The sequence below is a fragment of the Sabethes cyaneus genome, chromosome 1 (genome assembly GCF_943734655.1).
Source record: "Sabethes cyaneus chromosome 1, idSabCyanKW18_F2, whole genome shotgun sequence".
In the NCBI taxonomy this organism is placed as follows: Eukaryota; Metazoa; Arthropoda; class Insecta; order Diptera; family Culicidae; genus Sabethes; species Sabethes cyaneus.
Window position 1 is genome coordinate 18,448,829 of NC_071353.1, and position 21,372 is coordinate 18,470,200.

Consider the following 21,372-nt stretch of genomic DNA (forward strand, 5'->3'; position numbering starts at 1 on the left):
CTTTTCGCTTTACTTGTAAACGCCAGATAAGTTCGGTAGCTTTGTCAACTTGAAAATATATCCGTGAACAGAAAAGTTTTAGTTTTACTGACAGATCATTCTGAACGATTTGGTTTATAGCGACCAGAATAAAATATCCCATAGAATATTTATTAATTTTAAGCAATTTCGTTGGTTTGCACTATATGCGCATTTAATTTCATCGTGCATTTTGATATGATAGGTCGATTAAATCAGCGCGCCACTGAAATTTTGCAATTTTCGAAAACTGGTTGTTTTAACAAATTGAAAATATTCAGTTAGTCAATCTCAATTTCTAGCAAAATCATTTTAGTTGCTTCCTCTGACAGGAAAACCGTTTGATAATAACCTTCTTTTTGCAAAATACTTTGCTTTGATGAATTGTTGTTTGCGAGCTAAACAAAATACTAGAATATGGCAATATGGCTTCGCATAAAAAAATGATTTTGGTGTTGAACTTTGGTATTCTTCATAATAGCAGCAAAAAAACTGTTTGGTTAGGGTGGTACCATTTTAATAGCTCTATAAAACTAACAGATTTATTGCGGTTTGACAAGTAACCGTGATAAGATCAATTTCGATTGGTGCGCCATTTTGTGTTGCTACGCCACACTTATGGTAAGTTTATAGCAGACGTGGTGCAGCCAACAAGTTTTAACGTGGTAATATAAGCAACCACAATAAATTCGCTTTATTAACAGTTTTATTATGGTTTTCTAGCTAGCTATAAGTGTGTTTGGACTCGTATCCTCTTGGTATTGCGCAATACTACCATAAATCCAGTGGTAATGATTCATACCGCAATAAAACCTTTATAAAATTCAAGTAAAACCAAGTGGCTTTGAATTGTTACTTGGGGAGAGTGTCTCGGAGATGCGTACAAAACATATCACTCGATCCAATGTAGCACTGATCAGTCGCGTCAGTTTGTCCGGAAAACCGTGTTCGTGCATTATCTGCCATAGCTTGTCTCGATTGACTGTATCGTATGCTGCTTTGAAATCAATAAAGATGTGATGTGTGGGCACGTTATACTCCCGACATTTCTGCAAGATCTGTCGGATAATAAAAATTTGGTCCGTAGCTGCGCGAGCCCCCATGAAGCCCGCCTGATAGTTCCCTTGTGTTATCGGTGACAACCGGCGTAACAGGATCTGGGAGAGTACTTTGTAGGCGGCGATTACCAGCATAATACCGCGATAGTTGCAGCAGTCTAACCGATCACCCTTTTTGTAGATGGAACAAAGCTTTTCCTTCTCCCAAATCTTTGAAATAACCCAGTGTAGAGCCTTTGCTAGCGTTTCTCCGCCATGTCTATAAAGCTCTGCTGATAGCCGGTCCTTCCCAGCGGCTTTATTGGTCTTCAGCAACCCGATTTCTTGTTTGACTTCTTGGAGATCTGCTGCTAACAATATTCACTTGAACATTTTAGTTCATATTCTAAGTCCATGTAAAAAAACCACCGATAAACGCCAAAGAAGTGAAGTTGGCTTAACCCGTGCAACACTATAGAGAGATTGCTGACAGTTACCGCACGCAAATTTTGCCGCGTAACGCCTGGCTAAAACTAAATTTGGTCGCCCCTCGTGCTTCAGGTAGGAACTGAAACCATTGGACATAACTTTGTTTACATGTTTATGAAGAACAACTGGTGCAAGTTTCGTCAAAATATTCCATCATGTTGCGAAACTGTACAGAATGGAACTCGAACGACTTAAAACTATTTTGCACAAACACCTGGAAAATCTGGAAGTGTTCTGGATCAAAGTTGGAGAAAGTGCGAAAAATGCCAAAATCAACAGTTCCAGAAGGTTATAAGGAGAACATCGGTGTGGAAAGGCGACAAAGAACTTTTAAGAAAACCGGAACCTAAAGCCTAACCCTGAAGCAGAGGGGGAAGCTATTCAGGTGCGTTAAGCCCAATCCTGGCATTTCCATCCTGGATATGGCTAGAAAGTGCGATGCCAACTATCAAACCACGTGGAATAACCTCGCTCGAGAAAGCTATAGGTCTTACGGTGTCAGTAAACATCCGAATCGGCACTTGAATTTGGTAGCCAAGAAGCATGCTAGATGTTTGAGGTGTTTGTACGAGCACGTTTTGTCCAAATTCAAGGAATGTATTTTAATGGACGACAAAACCTACGTGAAAATGGATTTCAAGCAACTTCCCGGTCAACAATTTTACATCGCAATTGCAACTGGGTGAGGGGATGTACCTGGCAAGTTTTAATTCATGTTTGCTGATAAATTCGCAAAAAAGGCCATGATCTGGCAAAGAATGTATAGCTGTGAACTGAAGACTGAGTCTTTTATCACTTCCTCAACAATGACATCAAATTTATACATGCTTGAAGAAACCGATTGTGCTATGGGTAACGTAATATTCTGGCCTGATTTAGCTAGCTGATTTAGGGGTCAAGGCGGGCGAAGCGAGGGAACAGTCAATAGCGCAAAAGAAATGCGTTCAAAGTAGAAAAAAACATTCCAATTGTTATCCAAGTTTTATTTGGTTCGTATAGTAGTTTTCATGGCCAATTTCATAATACCGCTAAAAAACTATGAGATCTACCAGAACTTTCTGATGACCGCCATAAAACTACTTTCTGAACAAGTGGCTTACTCCTCAGAATGTTTTCATAAGCTGTATAAGAGTTAGGTTATAAGCTCAACTAGTCGTATCACGGCTCTGCAGAAAGCAGCAATAAAACCGATTAAGCTTTCGCTGCTTGACAGCCACTGCCATAATTTAATAGCGCTTTTCGCTTTTTGCTCTGGTAAAAGCTAAATCAAATCGAAAACTGGTGGTCTTAACAAAATGAATTTATTCAGTTAGTCAATCTTAATATCTAGCTAAATCATTCTAGTTGCGATAATAATAAGTTTCTTTCTACACTTTGCTTTGTTGAAATTTTGTTTGCGAGCTTAAATAAAATACTAGAATATGGCAATATGGCTTCGCAAAAAAAAAAAGATTTTGGTGTTGAACTTTAGTATTCTTCATAATAGCAGCAAAAAAACTGTTTGGTCAGAGTGGTCAGAGCAATCGCGATAAGATCAATTTTGATTGGTGCGCCATTTTGTATTGCTACGCTACACTTATGGTAAGTTTATAAGAGACGTGGTGTATCCAACAAGTTTTATCGTGGTAATATAAGCAACCACAATAAATTTGCTTTATTAACAGTTTTATTTTGGTTTTATACCTAGCTCCAAGTGTATTTGGACTCGTATCGTCTTGGTATAGCGCAATACTACAATAAAACTAGAGGTAATGATTAATACCGCAATAAAGTCTTTATAAAATTCAAGTAAAACCAAGTGGCTTTAAAATTGTTACTTGGGATGGGAATCAGACGCATCTTCCACTGTGGAGGTTATGACGAATTCTATTAAGAAAAAAATTCGAGATTTTATCAGAACCAGAGAAATGCAATAATGTAACATTGTAAAACGTAAAAAACGTGAAAGGTTGTTTTCAAGACCCTGTTTAACGTAGGATTACGTAAAGTTGATGCACTAAAATGCCGGTGCAGAGCACAAAAGCCTACAGTACTATTTACCCGTTGTGATTCGTTAATAATCTTCAGGTCAATTAGCAGATTTTGGATAATTACTTAGCTTATAATAAGTACAAGTGCCTTACAAAAAATAATTCTCATTGGGTTTTGGACTCCTAAGAAACTGCAGCCGGTAGATAGCATCAGCTTTTGCTTTATTCCCGGGAAAGGGTTTCTGATTGATTTAATAAGGAAGCTACCAAGGTTCTTACCAAATACACTTACTCTGAATTAATGATGTAGAATAAGCTCTATGAATTATCAGTCAGCCTTTTCAAGGGCAAAACGGGACTTTAAATTATTTCATTTCTTCGCTTAGCAAAACAGTTTTTTAACCAGGATCTGACTTTTTTAACCAGCTGATCCTGGTTAAACAACTGTTTTGCTAAGCGAAGAAATGAAATAATTTAAAGTCCCGTTTTGCCCTTGAAAAGGCTGACTGATAATTCATAGAGCTTATTCTACATCATTAATTCAGAGTAAGTGTATTTGGTAAGAACCTTGGTAGCTTCAGAGACAACCAGCTTACCCAATTCATTAGATGGCAGTAAACTAATAGAGATCTAAAGCCCGCGAGAGGTAATCGTGAAGCACTTCTGGTAGTGAGCCATACCGGAAAACCTAGCGGCAGTGTATTTGAAGATGTCATTGATTAAACAGCTGCATGCTGCTGATTGCCTATTGAAAAAAATTGCTCTAGCTCTCCTTATGGCGTGACTTATTTCTTTGCCTTGCCCTTCTTGGTCAATTTGTCACTAATTGTTGGTGCCATTCTGACGATGCGATGGTGCAACATGCTGCATAGAAACAGATGATGTGATCAAGTAGTCTTGGCTTCATTCAAACAAATTTTCAATGTCCTTCCTTTTTTCTAATTTCTTCCGTTTTATCAACGACGTGGCTGTAGCGACTTAGCAACAAAAACTGATAATGAAATGATGTGCTGAAAACTGTATTGAATTTATAAAAATTGTTCAACTTTACGTGAAAATTCCAGGAGTTACTTGCACGAAAGGTATACGAAAGGCATATCTTTTATGGCTCGAATGGTATGCGAACTATAAAAATATATTCAGAATGGGCTGAGCTATAAGCGTTCAAAATCTATCACTTTTTCGTGTCACGATTGCATTCGTAGCATGCCACCCTATTAAAGTAAGACGCAGTCCTACGTCAAAAGCAAAGCCTAGGTGCTACATTCCGTTATCGTAACTTGACCTTCTGTTTTTATACGACAGACTTCGCAGCCAGCTGTTAGAATACAGGACAATTACAGGGCCAGTAATAAAAATACTGCAATCCTGTCATTTATGGGTTTTTCTGTGACGTGACACTCCAGTGCCGAGTTATGAATTAATCTATGCGTCCGAATTAACTTTTAGCCAGGCTTTATGCGTACACGCAAAGGGTTTTCAACAGGTGTGATTGCAACGCACCTTTGAAAAAAGTTACCTTTAATCACTTTACTGATTGCCTATGATTACCAATAATTTTTGGTGAACATGTTTTTGTGATTACTGTAAATTAAAGATTACTGAAAATTAAAGATTACTAGTGGCTATGCTTTGCAACTATGCATTCAGTATGGCTAGGTGCGAAAAGATACGATAACTATTCAGAATTTACTCTTAAAGCGCATTTTGAGTAGCTTTAACCAAGTTTTACATAACTAAAAGAAGTACCGAATTCGGTCAAATTTTTTATGATACCAAACGTTACTAAAGATCCGAAAACGTCGATATCCACCTCCGAAACGTTCAGCTGTTTATATTTCGGTAAAGCTTACCGAATTGTTTAAGTGTGTAGCTAGGTCCAACCTATCCGCAGGTAAAATCATTTAAGAGTGTAGATAAAAGGTGAAGTTACAGATCGTAAAATACCAAAAATCCGTCCGACTGGGTACTCATTCGTGGTTTGGTATTATATAAAAAAACATTTTTCTAAAAAAAAACAAAATAAATTTAATTTGTCTGTGAGACGAAAGCTTGTTGAGAACATTAACAGTCACTAAAATGTTATTGTTTCAGTGTGGGATGGCAGAGTACATAGTATGTAAAAGATATCCATTTTTTTGTAAATTATTCTACACGTTTTATTAAAAGAAATGTAAAAAGTTTTTTTTCTGTATTTTTAAATGCTTTTTTCAAAGGCTGATTGAAAGCAAATCTAGAGCAGGACAAAACCGCTTTCCAACGGGCGCTTTTTTAAAATAGATTTTTTTTACTTGTTGGCTTAAGGCTCCTTTTTTGAGAAACTTGGGTAGCAATTTATGTTCTATTTTTCGCTCGTGTGCTCGTGTTTTATAATCCGCTGACGAGTGGTTCCGCTATTAACGTTTGGCGATGAAGAACCCGACGGTCGTTAGTTGCCGTTTATTTTTTCCTGACCGGTTGTACTTTTTGGAAGAGTCCGCATTTAGCGTGTCCGAAGCAGAGGCTTCTCTTCGCCTGAAGGAATTTTATTGGAACGCTAACATTTGAGGTACCCTCGGCTACGATGGATTGCTGATAAACAGATTCCGGGCTTGCAAAACAGTTAATGTTGTTGCGTGAAGTTGTCGAGAGCCAAATTCGAAAATTTAGTTAGTTTCGGTCGTTGAACTTTTAACTTCCAAATTTGAAAAAGATTGGACTTGTGGTTTGAGAGTTACAAAGAAATGTGATACGTAGAGTATTCATAACATATTTATGTTACATGTAAGTATGAATTCAATAAGAAACATTCTTCAATTTAATGTCATTTGAAAAGTACTGTAGAGACCTGTTAAACAAAACTACGTTATTGAAAATCGGACGTTTCATTCAAAAGTTATTCAAACTTAAATATTTAAGTGCATATCCAATAAAAACTAAGACATATCAGTCAAAGAGTCGATTGCATTCGACTAATGTATGAATGTGGGTATGTATGCATGTATGTATATAATTTTTTAACACGGTTTATTTTTACGATTTTTGAATTACGCGGTTTTTTATGATGATTTCTAAATTAATGTATGATTTTTATACATCATTTTTGGAATTAACGCGGGTTTTTTACTCGGTTTTCTTGTACGGGAACTTATCCCCCGTTTAAAAAATAACTTAAGTGTTATCGTTTGTTTTTTGTGTGTAAAATCTGCCGGTGACGCTCTTCAGAAATAGTATGAAATAGTTATTAGCGATGGCAGCGACATCATGTCTGAGTTTGCCACTTATTGGCCAAGGGGTGCAACAATGAGAAATTAACGCATTATTACATAAAAACATTTTTACACATTTCTCGTTCTTAGTCTGTTCTCTTTGTTATAAAGAAGAATTTCATGCAAAACTTAGCATGAATTTTGTTTACTCTTTTTCCGAGAGTGGCTGTTAATTTTTTGGGCTTAAAGGCTGTATTCGAAAAAAAATGGACACACATTTGACTGCAACTTTTTTCTGAGTAAAAACGACTAAATTTTGATTGAAAGTAGATGAAAGTGTATTGCTAATATCAGCAGATGTTATGGAAATCAAATAATTTTATATCAAAATTTGATCTTGCTTTTGCTGATATAGGTAGTAAAATAACAAAAATAATTTCAGAATATTGCTCCTCAAAACAAAGCAATAACGAGGTTATATAGGGAAAAGTAATTAATAGTGAGACAGCAGCTTCTTGCCTTAAAAAGGCACGACTTCTAAACTATCCTTTAAAACCAAAACAGCTTTACATGAATTGGTTGTTAGCGTCACTAGCTATAACTAATCGTTAAGAAAATTTTCATTGCAATGTATTTATGTATGCCGTAGTAATCGAAAGACAGGAACATGAGATATTATTCTAAAGTTACTTAAGTCCTTTTGAAAAGTTAAACGAGATATGACAATATTCTGATATCTTTGCCAATTATTTATCGTACTGGTATCATAAAAAGTATTTCTGTGACAATTTTGTGACCATTTCATTTTTCAAGTAATAATTCTACCTGAATGATCAAAAACTATTAACAAGAACATATGAAAACAGTACAATATTCATATTCCATTACCCAATAACATTATCGGTGGTAGGAATATTCACGCTGGAGATAACCAGATGCTCTGAATATAGCATTTCATTTGTACTCGAATGGTTTGGCGTATAAAATTGTTCTAAAGTAATTGCTCGTCTTTCATACATCAATTATGCAGATTGAGCAAACGATTCAGTTGAAACTCAAAAGCACTTTTGCTTTACAGCCTTTGAAATGCACGCTTAGATTTACATACAATTTAATTCGTATGCATTTTTCGGCTTATTCGATTGCCTGCTACAATTCTGCCTTTTTTGTGTGTGCAAACGTTCTACTTCCTTAAAGGAGATTTTATATAGACTATATAGCTTATTCACAATCGGAAGAAACCGTTGGCTGGTATATTATAACTATATTATGGCTGAATTGTAATCGAAGAAGTTTAAATTCAGTAATTACAGAGCTTGCTTAGGTGTAGATAATGGTAATCAAACAAGTCGAAAAAAAATGAGTTCATTCGTTACCCATGCATGCGAGCCGGAACAATCGAATCGATAAAACAAGCTACCAGTAATTTAGTTACGAAGGGGTTCGAGATTTGTATGAGAAAAGCAAAAAACGGCAATTACTAATGCATCGTATAAAAAAATATTTACTTATAGTCAGCTAATATATGAAAAGATTGTAAAAGAATAATCATCCATTGAACGTATGAGAAAACAGATAATGTTCTATTTTCATTATTTTTCTGAAGCTGTAAAAAAATTAAAATGCGCTTTAAATAAAAAAATAAATTATTTATATGCGCTATATAACGGGCAATATGATTAGGAGGAACTGTGATTAGATAAATTATTTCAGCAGGATAGCTCAGCAGAATTTCAAATGTGAGTTTGAAAGCCAAAAATATAAAAATATAAATTATTGTAGACTATCATTAGGCAAATTTTTTTTTCGATACATTTCGGACAAATTAATAGGTATTTCGCAAAACACCAAATATTTATTACATAAATGAGTCATACCGTCTCAAGTAATCACACAGCTTGTAATCCGACCCCACATTCAGTATCCCCAAGTTTTGTACGGATTTATCAATCCCCCCTGCAGTGACGCTTCTAGATTTTTCTCAAAGTGAAAAATGTCTCTAAACCAAATTATTGTGTAAAGTTATATACGAACACTCTTTTCATAGATTTTCGAACGCCCAATCGAATGATGTTATCAGTTTTCATTTACTTTTTGACTATCATCTTTTGACGTAGAACTACGCCTTACCGCAGGGTGTTAACGTCAAAATTTGGATCCAAGTCAGCGTTACGAAAGAATGAAAGATTTTGAACGCTAATAGCTCTTCCAATTTAGAACGGATTTTGATGGTTCGCATACCTAACGCATTTCTAACAACTGTCAGTCGACCCAATTAGCGAATCAGCTGGAGTGCAGTTGTGACCCAATTAACGAATTCAAGCCGCACACTGATTTTGGAACTGGTAAAAATATTTGTTTTTAGCATCATAAAATACACAAAATACAAAATACATACCAAAACTACGATACAATAATTTACTTAACGCTATTTTACGCCACAAAAGCAAAGCAAAGCCTAGGTGCTACATTCCGTTATCGAAACTTGACCTTCTGTTTTTTATACGATAGACTTCGCAGCCAGCTGTTAGAGTACAGGACAATTGCAGGGCCAGTTGCTACGATCCTATCGACTCTAACAGTCTCTCCAATGCTGTTGTATAAGGACCAAAAAGGTTTGGACAGACCCATAAGCAAAAACACTTGTGCGCATTCTGCAGCTATCCTATGCCTCCCCTCACTTGGTCTTGTGAGCTTTGCTCTTATTAACCCGAACACTCGTTATTCCAGCATTTTCATCGACATTGCACATCCAACGCATACGGGGACTACCTTGAAGTCGTTGTCGGCCTCTTTTGGGCTTTGTGCTGTTCAATCGGCATTCTTGTTACGTGGCCCGGCTTTTATAATGGTAACATCCCCTTTTTTGCACTTAAATCATGCACCTGCATCAGAGGGAAATGAAGAAGGCATCTAGGAAAAAGCGCCCGACAAAGCTCTAGCCATCCCAAGCTCCTACCTAGTGCCTCCACGTGGTCATTCCTGGTAATACTTCAATTTGTATAATTGAGTAGCCAAGCTAAGAGATGCGGGTCGTGTGATTTCCAGTTCCTTACCTTCCAACTGTAGTTTTAGGCAACCATTAAACCACACGACTTTATTTTCAAGTGTTATAGTTATTATTTAAACTAATATTTTTGGAAGACTAATCTTTTTTTCAGAGAGCGAAATAAGGCGCTATATCCTTGGCCAATTGCTGCCTGACTTCTGATCTAAATGTCATTAATTCATTCCGAGGGTCCAGAGTATCACTTAACCTTTACTAGCAAAGATACTGTACATACTGTACATAAATCATTATCTATATGGGAAGCGTTTGGTACGGGAAGTCCACGCTTTCACCCTTCCCCTTGATTTCAAGGAGTTTAATGGAATTAGGTATTATTTCTGATCCAAATTAAATGATGAAGATACTCAGAGACGAATAACTTAACATGTTTTAAGATGAGTTTTGAATGTACTTTCACTTTAATTATATCTCGGTTGCCAGTTTTTGCAATTTTTTATACGAAATATGGCTATTTTTTACCTAAATCGTTCATTAGCTCGCTCTGTATAGAAGATACGTGTTTAGTTTATTCTACAAAAGTGTGTGCTTTTAAGAGATGCAAATGTTTGCGGAACATTATTTTTCCCTAAATCACGAAGTTTTGAAGCTATAATGAAAAAACTGATTTTTGGGGGTCCGCCATGAAAGACGCCTAATATCTCATAAACTGTGATACTTACAGGAATATGGTTTTCAGCAGAAACCTTCTAAATAAGATTATCTACAACTTTCTCGAACATACTATAGCTCTATATCATTAAATTAGAAAGTTAAATTTTGCAGCGCCACCTGTGTTTGAGTTCCGAACTAATACTAACCACCGGTCGTTGCGTCTATTGATGTAAAGAAATTCTTCCGAAGACGCCATATTGAAAAAAAAACGCTATGGAAAGAAATCTTAAAAAAGTTCACGATTGCGAGCATTCAAACCACTGTGCAATGTGAACAAATTTGTTGATTACCTCGAATGTGTCTTCATGATAGCACTATCGCAACAGCAACACCCGCTGGCTTACCACGCTCTCTGTCAGGCATCTCAAACAGCAAATTCCAATGCTATATAGAACAGTAGAATTGACAATTCTCCACTATGTTTCAAACTATCTAGCGTTTAAACGTAGTTCGCCACAACTTCTTTCGTTTTACAGTATCGTATGCTGCCTGGAAGTCAGTGAACAGATAGAGCATCTGCAAGTTGAGTTCTTAAAATTTCTAAACTAACTGTCTGAAGGTAAACCGTTTGACTCGTTGCGATCCGTTGGATTCTGCAATAGCAGTCTCGGCCTTTGAAACAAGATGTAGGGGAGAACTTTGTACGCCAAGTTCAAGTTGAGGATGGTTATACCTCGATATTCGCTGCTTTCGAGTTGGCTCTTCTTGTAGATCAGGTATATGGAACCTTCTAACTAGTCCACCGGTAGTTCTTCCTCGGACCATACCGGCAGAAGGCTCCGATAAATGTTTTAACTACACTAGCTGAGTGCCCGATCTTGCTCAGAGCGCCCCCAATTGGGTCCCAGCTGCTTATACATCAGTCTTCGTGCCGAATACCGTTTTCATAATGCACAAAACCAAACCAACGCATTTTGATACTCCTCCCCTTCTTATCTGGTTGCTCGCACCTTTTTGGCACCCAGTCTGCATTGTTTTCAGTCCGTAAATTAAGCTTAAGGCAAGAAAAACAAAGCTTTCTCTTCTTGTTCTCGCTTTATTGGCTGCCGTCTCCCCCTTTACGGGTTTCTTCAAGAAACACGCATGCCAAGTTTGATAAACAAAAGTCCAAGCGTTTAGGAGTTGTGGCGGTGGATAGAAACATATAAGTATACAAACATATAATGATTTATATATTAAATAACTAGCTGAGTACCTGATTATACTCGGGGCCTCGTTATCACTCAGCACATGTACATCTGTTAATGTAATTATAGTTCTCATAATGCAAGTTACAAACCCCTTTTTCTTCATTTGGCTGTCTCTACTCCGTTTGTCAGCTCGCTCTCCCTCTTTTGTCCACCAGCCACTTGTGAATCTTTCTTTTTTCCAGTAATCTCTATAAAGCGAGACAAACCCTTTTGTATGTTATGACCCTCCCCCTTGTCAATGACCATACTATCCCCTTTTCAGTAATTCCCTCTTGTTGTAAGGCTTCATACATTGTCAATAGAAGCGCGCACCGTTGGCGACACTAGTACGTAAAATGTAAACGTCCCCATGCCGGCACCGGAACAACAGGTTTCCTTGGTAATGGGAGTTGTTTGGTGGTCGCAGTAGGCGACATGAAAACTTTCCACATTCTCGAACAGTCTGAAGCCTGGACAAGCAGCAATTTTCTCAAGCTCGTGAATTTTATCGAATATCTGTTCTCCTAGCATGGATAGTTTAAATATAGTTTATAGAATAGGTTAAATTGCATTATTATTTCGGTAAGAAGTAGTGTGCTGTTGATCTTAGGTTGTGTGTGGCCTTGAAGTTCCCCAGAAAATAACGGAAGAATCGAACTTTTTCCGCAGGTCGAGCATTGCTTAGAACATTTGCGACTAGGCAAAGGTTACAAGTACCCCTTTACCCATTTGAACCTTCCTCTACGTACAAGAGATCGCAGCACCCTTTAGTCAATCCCTCTCCATAACTCCCACCTTATTGCGTAACTGCAATCGATCCAAAGGCAACCCCTTGCACTTATTTTGACCTTCCCATCTTGTTAGAAATCATCGCCCCCTTTTTTTAACCCACCAGCAGGGCTTCGACCGATCTTTTTTTCTACCGCAGTCACATCAACGCGCATTCAAGTTCACACAGTCCGTTTAGAGGTGGAATACGAACGCTATGCATAACACAACTGGCAGTTTGCTCAGTCAAACGCCGATCGCACGCAGCAGAACGACCGCGCTCTAAAATTTGTTGACATTTTTGTTTCGATCAAGTTGCCTTTACCGTTTGGAGCAGTGAATGACTGCAAAACAGTCAAATGATTGGCAATCACCACGCTAACGAAAAGCAACCGCACAATCGTATGATTCAATACTACAAAAAAACAACCACTACATGTGCATGGAAGAAGTCGGTCGGACTCCGTCCAATACAAACGAATATTTTGCTTGCGTCGGACCGACGTCCGGGTGACAAACTATTACTGTGAGCAGCCGATTTGTAGACAAAAAGAGAAACGAAAAAATACGTCACGTATGCTTCCAGTCAGTTTGCAGTTTATATTCTCAAAGCGCAAAGCAAAACGGGAGATCGACTGGTTGCTTTTGCTGAGATGCCGCATGAATTGTAAGACGGCAGCAGCGCAAGCGGGAGATTGACTGGATTGAAAAAACAGTCAAATGATCGTTCAAAAAGCGGAGTTTGAATGCGGAAAGTTCGCATTCACGGCAGTCACATTCAACTTGCGATCCCTTTTCAAGCCCTGCCCACCAGTGCCAATTACTTTATGCCAAGGAACATGTGTACCAATTATGGTGCAGAATGGTCAAGACGTTCTGGAATTATGTCACTCTCCCCTTCTTAGGAACTCTGATTCCCATATGTCGAGGAATATGAGTGCCAAGTTTGGTAAAGAATGGTAAAGGCGTTCTAGAGTTATGCCGCCGCCTCCCTTGTTAGGAACCCACTCATATTTTGCGTAGATTCGTTTAACTCAACCAATCCTTAAACTCCAAAGACTCTCTATATAACCCTCTCCCCTTCCATAACCACTCCTCCTTTCTTGTAACCTATTTGAACCTCCCCCCTTGTAAGGAGATTCCCCTTTTGACAATCTCCCGGGTGGTGATTCTCTTATGTCAAGGGACATGTGTGCCAAGTTTGGTGGAAAACGGTCAAGGCGTTTTGAAGTTATGGCAGAACATATAAATATACAAACATACAAACTCACGCTCACTTTTATACATAGAGGAGATTACAATTATTTTTTTTTCAATCATTAATCGTTTTTGTATCAAAATTTTAACTCAGAGATATGAGATATTTTATAATACTGCAATGTGTATTTCCGATAAATGCAACTTTTCAACGAAAGGGTCATTTAAACCCCTGTGAATGGTCTTTATAGTTTGTACTAAGCATTATGAACTGAAAATATAATTTGAAGTGCTTTGAAATATTTGTATTTCTCGTTTTAAAATATAAAAAAAGATATGATGGTCAGAAATTAAAAAAAATCATAACCTCAATCGATTACGCGTCCAAAAATCTATGACAAAAGTATATCAATTTGGTTTAAAGACATTTAAACGTCACAAAATAGTTTTATGACAATTTGAGAAAAATGGAGACGAGTTTTCCATGAGCGAAAATGGCGACCGATTCTGACCTGCATGAAATGACAAAAGCGACCGCCATTCTTGCTCACGGCAAGCACTCTTACACTCTTAAATGAGTTTACCCGTATATTGGTTGAATTTACCTAAAACTTGGTTAAAACTTCTCAAAATGCCCTTAAAGTGTACAAACTCAGATTTTGAGTAGTTTTTCAACCAAAAAATTGATAGTAGGAACTTGAAAGTGCGTTTAGTGAGGTTAAATTTTTTACTCAAAATTTGAGTTTGTACACTTTAAGGGTATTTTGAGTAGTTTCAACCTAACTTTAGCTAAATCCGACCTATTTACGAGTTGCATAATTTAGGAGTGTACTATAGACCCGCGGATGTAAAAGCCGTAGAATGCGCAACACTGTTTTATCCAGCAGTGTGGTAGGATTTTTTTGAATTTCGCGAGATGATAATTTGAGTCCAGCTCGGTAAGTAAACATTGAGTGAAAATCTGATCGCTCCCAGTTGCATGTATGCAAAACATTTCATTGACGCGCTAATAAAGGACTTACAAATCATTTGTCGACCAACATTAGGAAAGGGTAAATAAGCCAAACGTCAAACAGACCGAGCGAGAATTATTTTTTGCCGGAGCAGCATAGGAAAATGAACTTTTACTTGTTCTGTTTGACATTTGGGTTATTCGCCCTTTTCAAATGTTGGTCGACATTTGTTAAGCTAACTAAACCTGTCTTTTGGGGGCTCTGCAGCCGCAAGGTATCGAATCTGCTTTGACAAGCGAGTGGTCGTGGGTTCGAATCTTAGTAGAATCAAGCCATTCGATGTCAGGTGATTTTAGCATGGGTTTATTCTCAGGCCCTCCATTTACCCTTCCTTCATGTTGAATTCTATATTTACCCTCTGACGCCTCTTGACAGTGCAAATGTCCCTCCTATAGATAAGGGTACTGGTCAGAGGTATGAATGAGTCCTCGCTAGGGACGGCTATAATATGGGATAGTACTGGCAGCGAGGAATAAGTGGGTAAAGAAGATCAAGCTTTGAAGGAAGGGTAAACCCCAATACACACAAGCACGCATAAAATTTAATAAGCATATCGCTCATTTAATAGCGATTATAGCAAAAAGAAATGCAGTTGCAGGTCATACAGCAAACACCCGGGCGATATCACAATAGATCAACTATACTGGTCGCAGTGATGAATCCACATATGAAAAAAAACCTGTCTTTTACACTTTACTTGTAGTTTATTTCAAATTACTGTTGAATGCAATGCAATACTACCCACTTTCGTTCATTTCGGCTCACTGATTCAAAGGTTCGCAAACGTCAAATGTCAGATGTCCGCGGGTCTATAGTATAGAGTTTATAGGTGTGTTCACTTGAGATGAAATGACCGAAATGCAAAATTGCACGCAACATTTGCAGCTAACGTCACACCACAGACAAAAAGACATAACACTTACTGTCCCACTCATCGCACGTTGTGTTTTAAATTTATTGTTGCAGTCATTTCAAATTTATTGTTGGTTGAGAATGTCTCCGTATTCCTTAAAGTAGCACTTTTTAACGAAAGAAGGGGAATGCCACATAAAAAATACTTGCTTTTTCAAGGAATAATCCGGTTGTAAGTTAATATTTGGGAATGTCGATCATAGATGGTGCTAATGTTCAGGCAAAATGTGCGTGATGATATTTGTTGATTTTTCTACTAAGAGTTATGTATGTTTGTCTGTGGTCGCGCGATGAAGACAGGCGTAAGTAAACTTTAAACTCCACGATCTGACTAAGTTTCTGCAGGTGACAGTTCAAGAGTCTAAATTAGACATTTGGCAGCTCAAGGAACTAGACTATATAAGTCATTCTTTTGTTGACAGACGCCATTTTGCATTGGTCAACACAAGAGCAATAATATTTTTTCTATATATTTATCAATAGCAATGGGACACCGTCTCTAGTTTCTGAAAATACAAAACAGAAGTTGGCACTACTGCTTCAGCATGCGCCAGGCGTGAAAGTATGATTGAAACCATTAACGTTTCTCTGTTGAATACAACAGACGTCGTTACTTGGTAACGCATATTGTACATATTGAAGACAACCCAATTTTGCGTGACAATAAATTTACTCAGCGTGGCAACAGCACTCTCGTTCATCTCAGTTTCTTTTGTGTATATCGCTAAAGGCGCGATATAACGTTTGACACCTGAATCAGCAAATAGTTGGTAAACGTTATTTTCATTTATCGCGTCCATGTCACAAAATTTAATTTCTTCTAATTGAAATGTCGCTACAATATTCAGCTCCCGACTCTCGAACGGTATAAAAATCACCTGCCCTGGCTCACGGAAGAATGGTAGTAAGATGCAATGGAGAGGTATAGGAAAAGTTTGTTTTTTATCAATCAAAATCAGACAGAAGTTAGAAAAATTAAGCATAACAGAGTAACTGTACTCTGTACCACAAATAGAATGTGATTAATAATTGTTTTTTAAATAGGTAAACATAGATAAGTGAGAAATTTTGATTTTACTACCATTAGAAAAGCGCCATCTCTTGGAAAGCAACGGTTCGTCTGGTGTCCTATTGAAGGCTTGGAAAAGTTTAGTTCTTCAACAGTTCTTCGACTTTTGAGAACACCCTGATGCATTCCGTAATCGGTTCATTAGCTCCAAACGCGGTCCCATGAAACGGTATTTGCAGCAAGCCAGTTCAGCGTAATATCCGCTGCGAGGCCCGAAAGTTAAGCATAGCTGGCAATTTTGGAGAATCTGTTGCGTGGTTGATGAGTTTGGTCACGAATATAGCCTGATGCATTTTACGTCTGTGTTCGAGTGTATCGAGGTCAAGTAGACGACATCTACTCCATCTACTTCCAAGTAAAATGACTGGGAAACCAAATCAAATTACAGTTCTTCAGTAACGGACGAACTGAAGCGCAATATAATGATTTCAGGCAATGAACATCTCTAAAGTTACGTCCAATCTTAGCAATAATTCTAAGTTGTGGAGTCGCCTTGCAAATGACTGATTCGCGGTGTAAATTGAACGTAAATTTAGTGTCCCGCAAGACATCCAGGTCGCTAACTTGATCCACTCTGCGAAGTTCAATGTCGTCGATAGTATAACTGAAACAAATTGGATTTTTAATCCGGTAAAAGCTGATTACTTCACACTTTGCAACTTTACAATGCTTATAATAAGCCAACTCAGTCTGCACCATTCAGTAAATAGATTGAGCAAATCTTGCAAACGACGGCAGTCGTCCTAATTACCTATCGTAGCAAATAATTTCAGGTTATCGGCGTAAACTAACTTGCAGCCGTGTTCTAGCTGAATAGCTGAATAGCTGAATAGCATCATTGAAGAACAATGAGAAAAGCAAAGGACCCAAAGTTGCTACCTTGAGGAACTCTAGATTTGTTGCTAAACACTGACGAAGTACTAGATCCTAGTTTCACACGTAGTACTCTATCGCTAAGATATGAGTGAAGCCAAACAAACAATAATATGCTTAGGGAATTTATATTTATTTTTACTTCAGTGAACAATATACTTATTATTGATTTTAGTGAACTTTAGGAACAATTGGAATTGTAGCCCTGGCGAATCTTCATTACGTTCCTCTGACCACCCAAGTAACATTTTGGGTTTTGTTGCGCTCTTATGATGGCATTTAAGACCAAAATTGGTCTTGAAGACCACCATAAGAGTACAACATAACTCACACTGCTGCTTGGGCAGTACCAATAAGAGTGACTTTTACACTGCCAAAAAGGCTTCATCGGGATAATATAAAATTCAGCATGAAGAAAGGGTAATGAGGGGCATGACAATAAACCCATGCTAAAGTCGCTGCGACATCGAGTGGCCTGATTCTACTAAGATTCGAGTCCACGACCACTTGCTTTGCAAAGCAGACTTGGTAACCTTGCGGCTACAGATCCACTTTGTTTTGCCGATAGTGTTTCCCTCAGTAGTCGTATATTGGCAGCGTTTTGTTGTTTGTAAATAGTTCCGTTTAATATATTTTTTCGAAGTTTAAAACTAACTTATTTCCGAGATAGCCATTGTACAGGTGGAGAAAAGAAAAATAATTCTGCACAGCCACCTCCACAATCCATCAGTGTCAACTGGACAGCCCGCAAAGTTTCGGAATGGAACCCTTGATCGTCAACTGCGGTTGAAGGTCATTCGGAAAGTCAAAGCTAATCCCAACATCTCGGATTGAGATTTGGCACAAAAACTTAATGCTGACCGCTGTACTGTGCGGCTAATCGGTCTCCGGGAAAAGTGTTGCCGAGCAAATAGACAACCCAACCGAAGCGTCAAACAACGAACAGCGGCCAGAATTCGGATTCGCTAGCTAACGAATCGCGATGGATGGACGAAACTTATGCCAGAGTCGATTTCAACCAAATACCTCGAGTCAAATTCCAACTCAAATTCTACAAGGCACGCGGCACGGTTCCTAGTAGATTGGAAGTGGTTCACAATTTGGTAAGAAATCTGTTCCTGTAGGACGTCATGATTGTCAGGTTACGTTTTGGCTGTAATGGTACAACAACAGTGGAGTCCAGTTCATCCCAAAAGAGCTGAATCCGTCAAATCGTTCCAAGTTTTGTCCAACACAGAAGTGTTGGATTATAATAAAGCGAAAGCAGAAGATAAAGGGATCAATCATCAGCGATATTGGTCATATGAAGAAATGATGGAACCAACTGGTCAAGAGCAAGACTGAGGAAAGCGTTCGGCGTGGTATGTGTGTTTGTTTTCAAGCCGCGTCCTCTATATACAGCATACAGACATATTCATGCAAATGAAATTGCAAAGCGACGGACACAAATTGCCTTAATACGGACGTGCTGTTTGTCGCCTCGTCTGCAGACGGTCATAATTTTTGCCTACATTTAGGTTCCGGAGTATCTCTAAACCTTTATTCGCCACGATACTCCCGCCAGCGATACTGTATCGTTTAGTACGGGAGGGCTTGCTTCGTTTTCCTCGATTTTAAGATGTTGAATGGAATTAGGTATTCTTTTGGTTCCATTTGATTTCTTGGAGTACATTCTGGGGCAAATGCTGCGTATTAATGTAGCTAATCGTCATTTTCCAAATATTCCGCCATGGATCGTTGACATTAAACTGATTAAGTGCTGTATAAATGCTTCTGTGTATTATACTCTTTACTTGTTCTCCTTTTCCTTAGTAGTAATAACTACTGCGAGGTTATTCGGTAACAAAAATTTTCTTGGATAACAGCTAACTGGCAATATCATTTAACTACTGCTCTAATGCTCATTATAAATTTAATTTCACTAAATCTTCCGAACAATTTAAATAGCTGAGCTGAATTTCAGCAGTTGCCCTTTAAACGGATCACGAATTATTTAGCTTTTGCACCGATTACTGCCGTTTTCTTCCACATCCAACATTCGCCGAGCCCGGGGCTTACCTGCTAATAACATCCGACTCGTCGTAACAGGAGCTCCCATTTCCGTCGCCATCCAGGTCAATATCTTCGGACCCGCCGCCACTGTTGTACGACATCCGCGAATGCGAGTCCGAATCCGCGTCCACGTTGATCTCCTGGTCGTGGTCCAGGTCTTCCTCCTCGTGCGTTGTGGACGACATTATCGATAGCGGCGGAATTTTGAATGTTTGCTCAGCACACAATACCAACCCAAAAACCGGGAAAGCCCCCTTTAATGTTACTTTCGCTTTGCGCACTTCACCACGACAGTAACCGCTTCACTGGTTGTCTGTCCGCTGCTTCTGTTTACACTTTCCGAAGCATTCTTATCACCGCAGGCTGCAAAAATCACCGAGTCAACCACTTCACACTGGCAAAAGTGTCGCTGTCAATTTATTTCCGTATTATTTACCTCCAAGAGCAACCTTTGCTAACCCTCGAATCCAATCAAATAATCTTCACCAGCACCAATCTCACCTCAGCGCACACGGTACAATTCTACACAATCGAAAGAAGAAAGATTTTTTCCCCGGAAGCACGAAACGTACGGACCGTATCCCGAACAGGTTGCACGCGAGTGACAATCAAAACACTGACTGACTTGACTGGTCGAACGCGGACTGGGCTAACGATTGTGCAATTGGCTTTCAACGCCACAGCAAGCAAGATTTTGATTCTCGCCACGCCATTCCACCTAGTAGGCCACGCCCCATCCGGCGCTAGCGCGTGTACGCGATGAAAAAGGTAAACAACGTCGGTAGAATACAGCCACGATTGGTTGCTGCGATCGCACAAACACAAGCGCGCAGCTCGTTTGTGTTGCTCAGTCACCGCGAGTCGGCTGCATTCTGTGTCGATTGTGTTGGTTCAATCGGGGGAGTAGATTTGCAAGAACAACTGTAACCGGTTGCAGCGTACCGATGAGACGTGGTATCTTATTTGAGGGCATGATTTGCACTCGTAAGCAATTGTGCATGTCCGTTTTCTTAGCCGATATGGGATGGGAGAGAGACAGAGAGAAAAGCAGCCAAACTGAACGCGACGGCGATGGACAAGGTGATGTTGATGCTGAAAATGAGTTCCTTTTTATCGTAATGTTGAAGGCATGATAGGATGGTGCGGGGTGTCAGTTGCAAGCAACTGCGCGAGTGACTGGGACAGGAGAGAAACGGTTTTATAGCCGCTGTTGATGAAAGTGTTTTGAATTGGATTTTATGGCTCTGTCTGTATTCGAGCTGACTCGCGGCGATGTGTGATGCTGTGAGCAGAGACAGAGCACAAACTCGGTACGGTGTGGTGTTTTACTCAACAATTGTGCCGAGCCGAAGTCGAGACGACGTGGAAACGGCCGTGATGGGAACGAGGTTATGATATTGTAGTGAAATAGCATCATTTTTATTTGATTGCAAGAATGTTGCCATTATCGCGGATGCCTGCGGTGGGGGTAGTATTGTGATTGCTCGAAGAAAAAAACCTGATTTAATTCACCTGGTGGTGAAAGAAACCTTTGTTTGTCCATCTTGCTTGTTATTAGGATAGAAAATTCATCTGTTAGGAACATAATTCATCTGATTGTCAACGCTGTGTTAGATGTCATATCACTTCTACTGGCTTGTCTGGCCCTGTGGAGGAGAAGTAGGTTCGAATCTGGCTCCGATTACAGCTCGTTTCGATCCGCGGATCCCCCAGTTTGGGTAAAGAGGAACGGTACACAACTTGTTAAGCGTTGGTTCAATGAGCCGCCCTTACCTAATTTTCCGCTCTTTCCCCTTTACGCCTTGTCCCGTTCTGTCTGGATACTGTCAACACCTTTGTTTCATTACTTTCTGCTACCGTCCCTCTTCTTCTTCGGCAGCATAGAGCCGGGGTGGC

The 21,372-nt window shown here is 39.0% G+C and overlaps 1 protein-coding gene across 1 annotated transcript in view; it reads right to left on the reverse strand.

The window, feature by feature from the left end:
* Positions 1-19,661, reverse strand: part of LOC128745450 (T-cell leukemia homeobox protein 3) — a 96,702-nt gene extending 77,041 nt beyond the window's left edge. The window contains exon 1 of the mRNA XM_053842525.1: positions 19,483-19,661. Coding sequence (XP_053698500.1) covers positions 19,483-19,661 — 179 coding nt within the window. The remainder of the gene's footprint in view (positions 1-19,482) is intronic.
* Between the last annotated feature and the right edge of the window lie 1,711 nt (positions 19,662-21,372).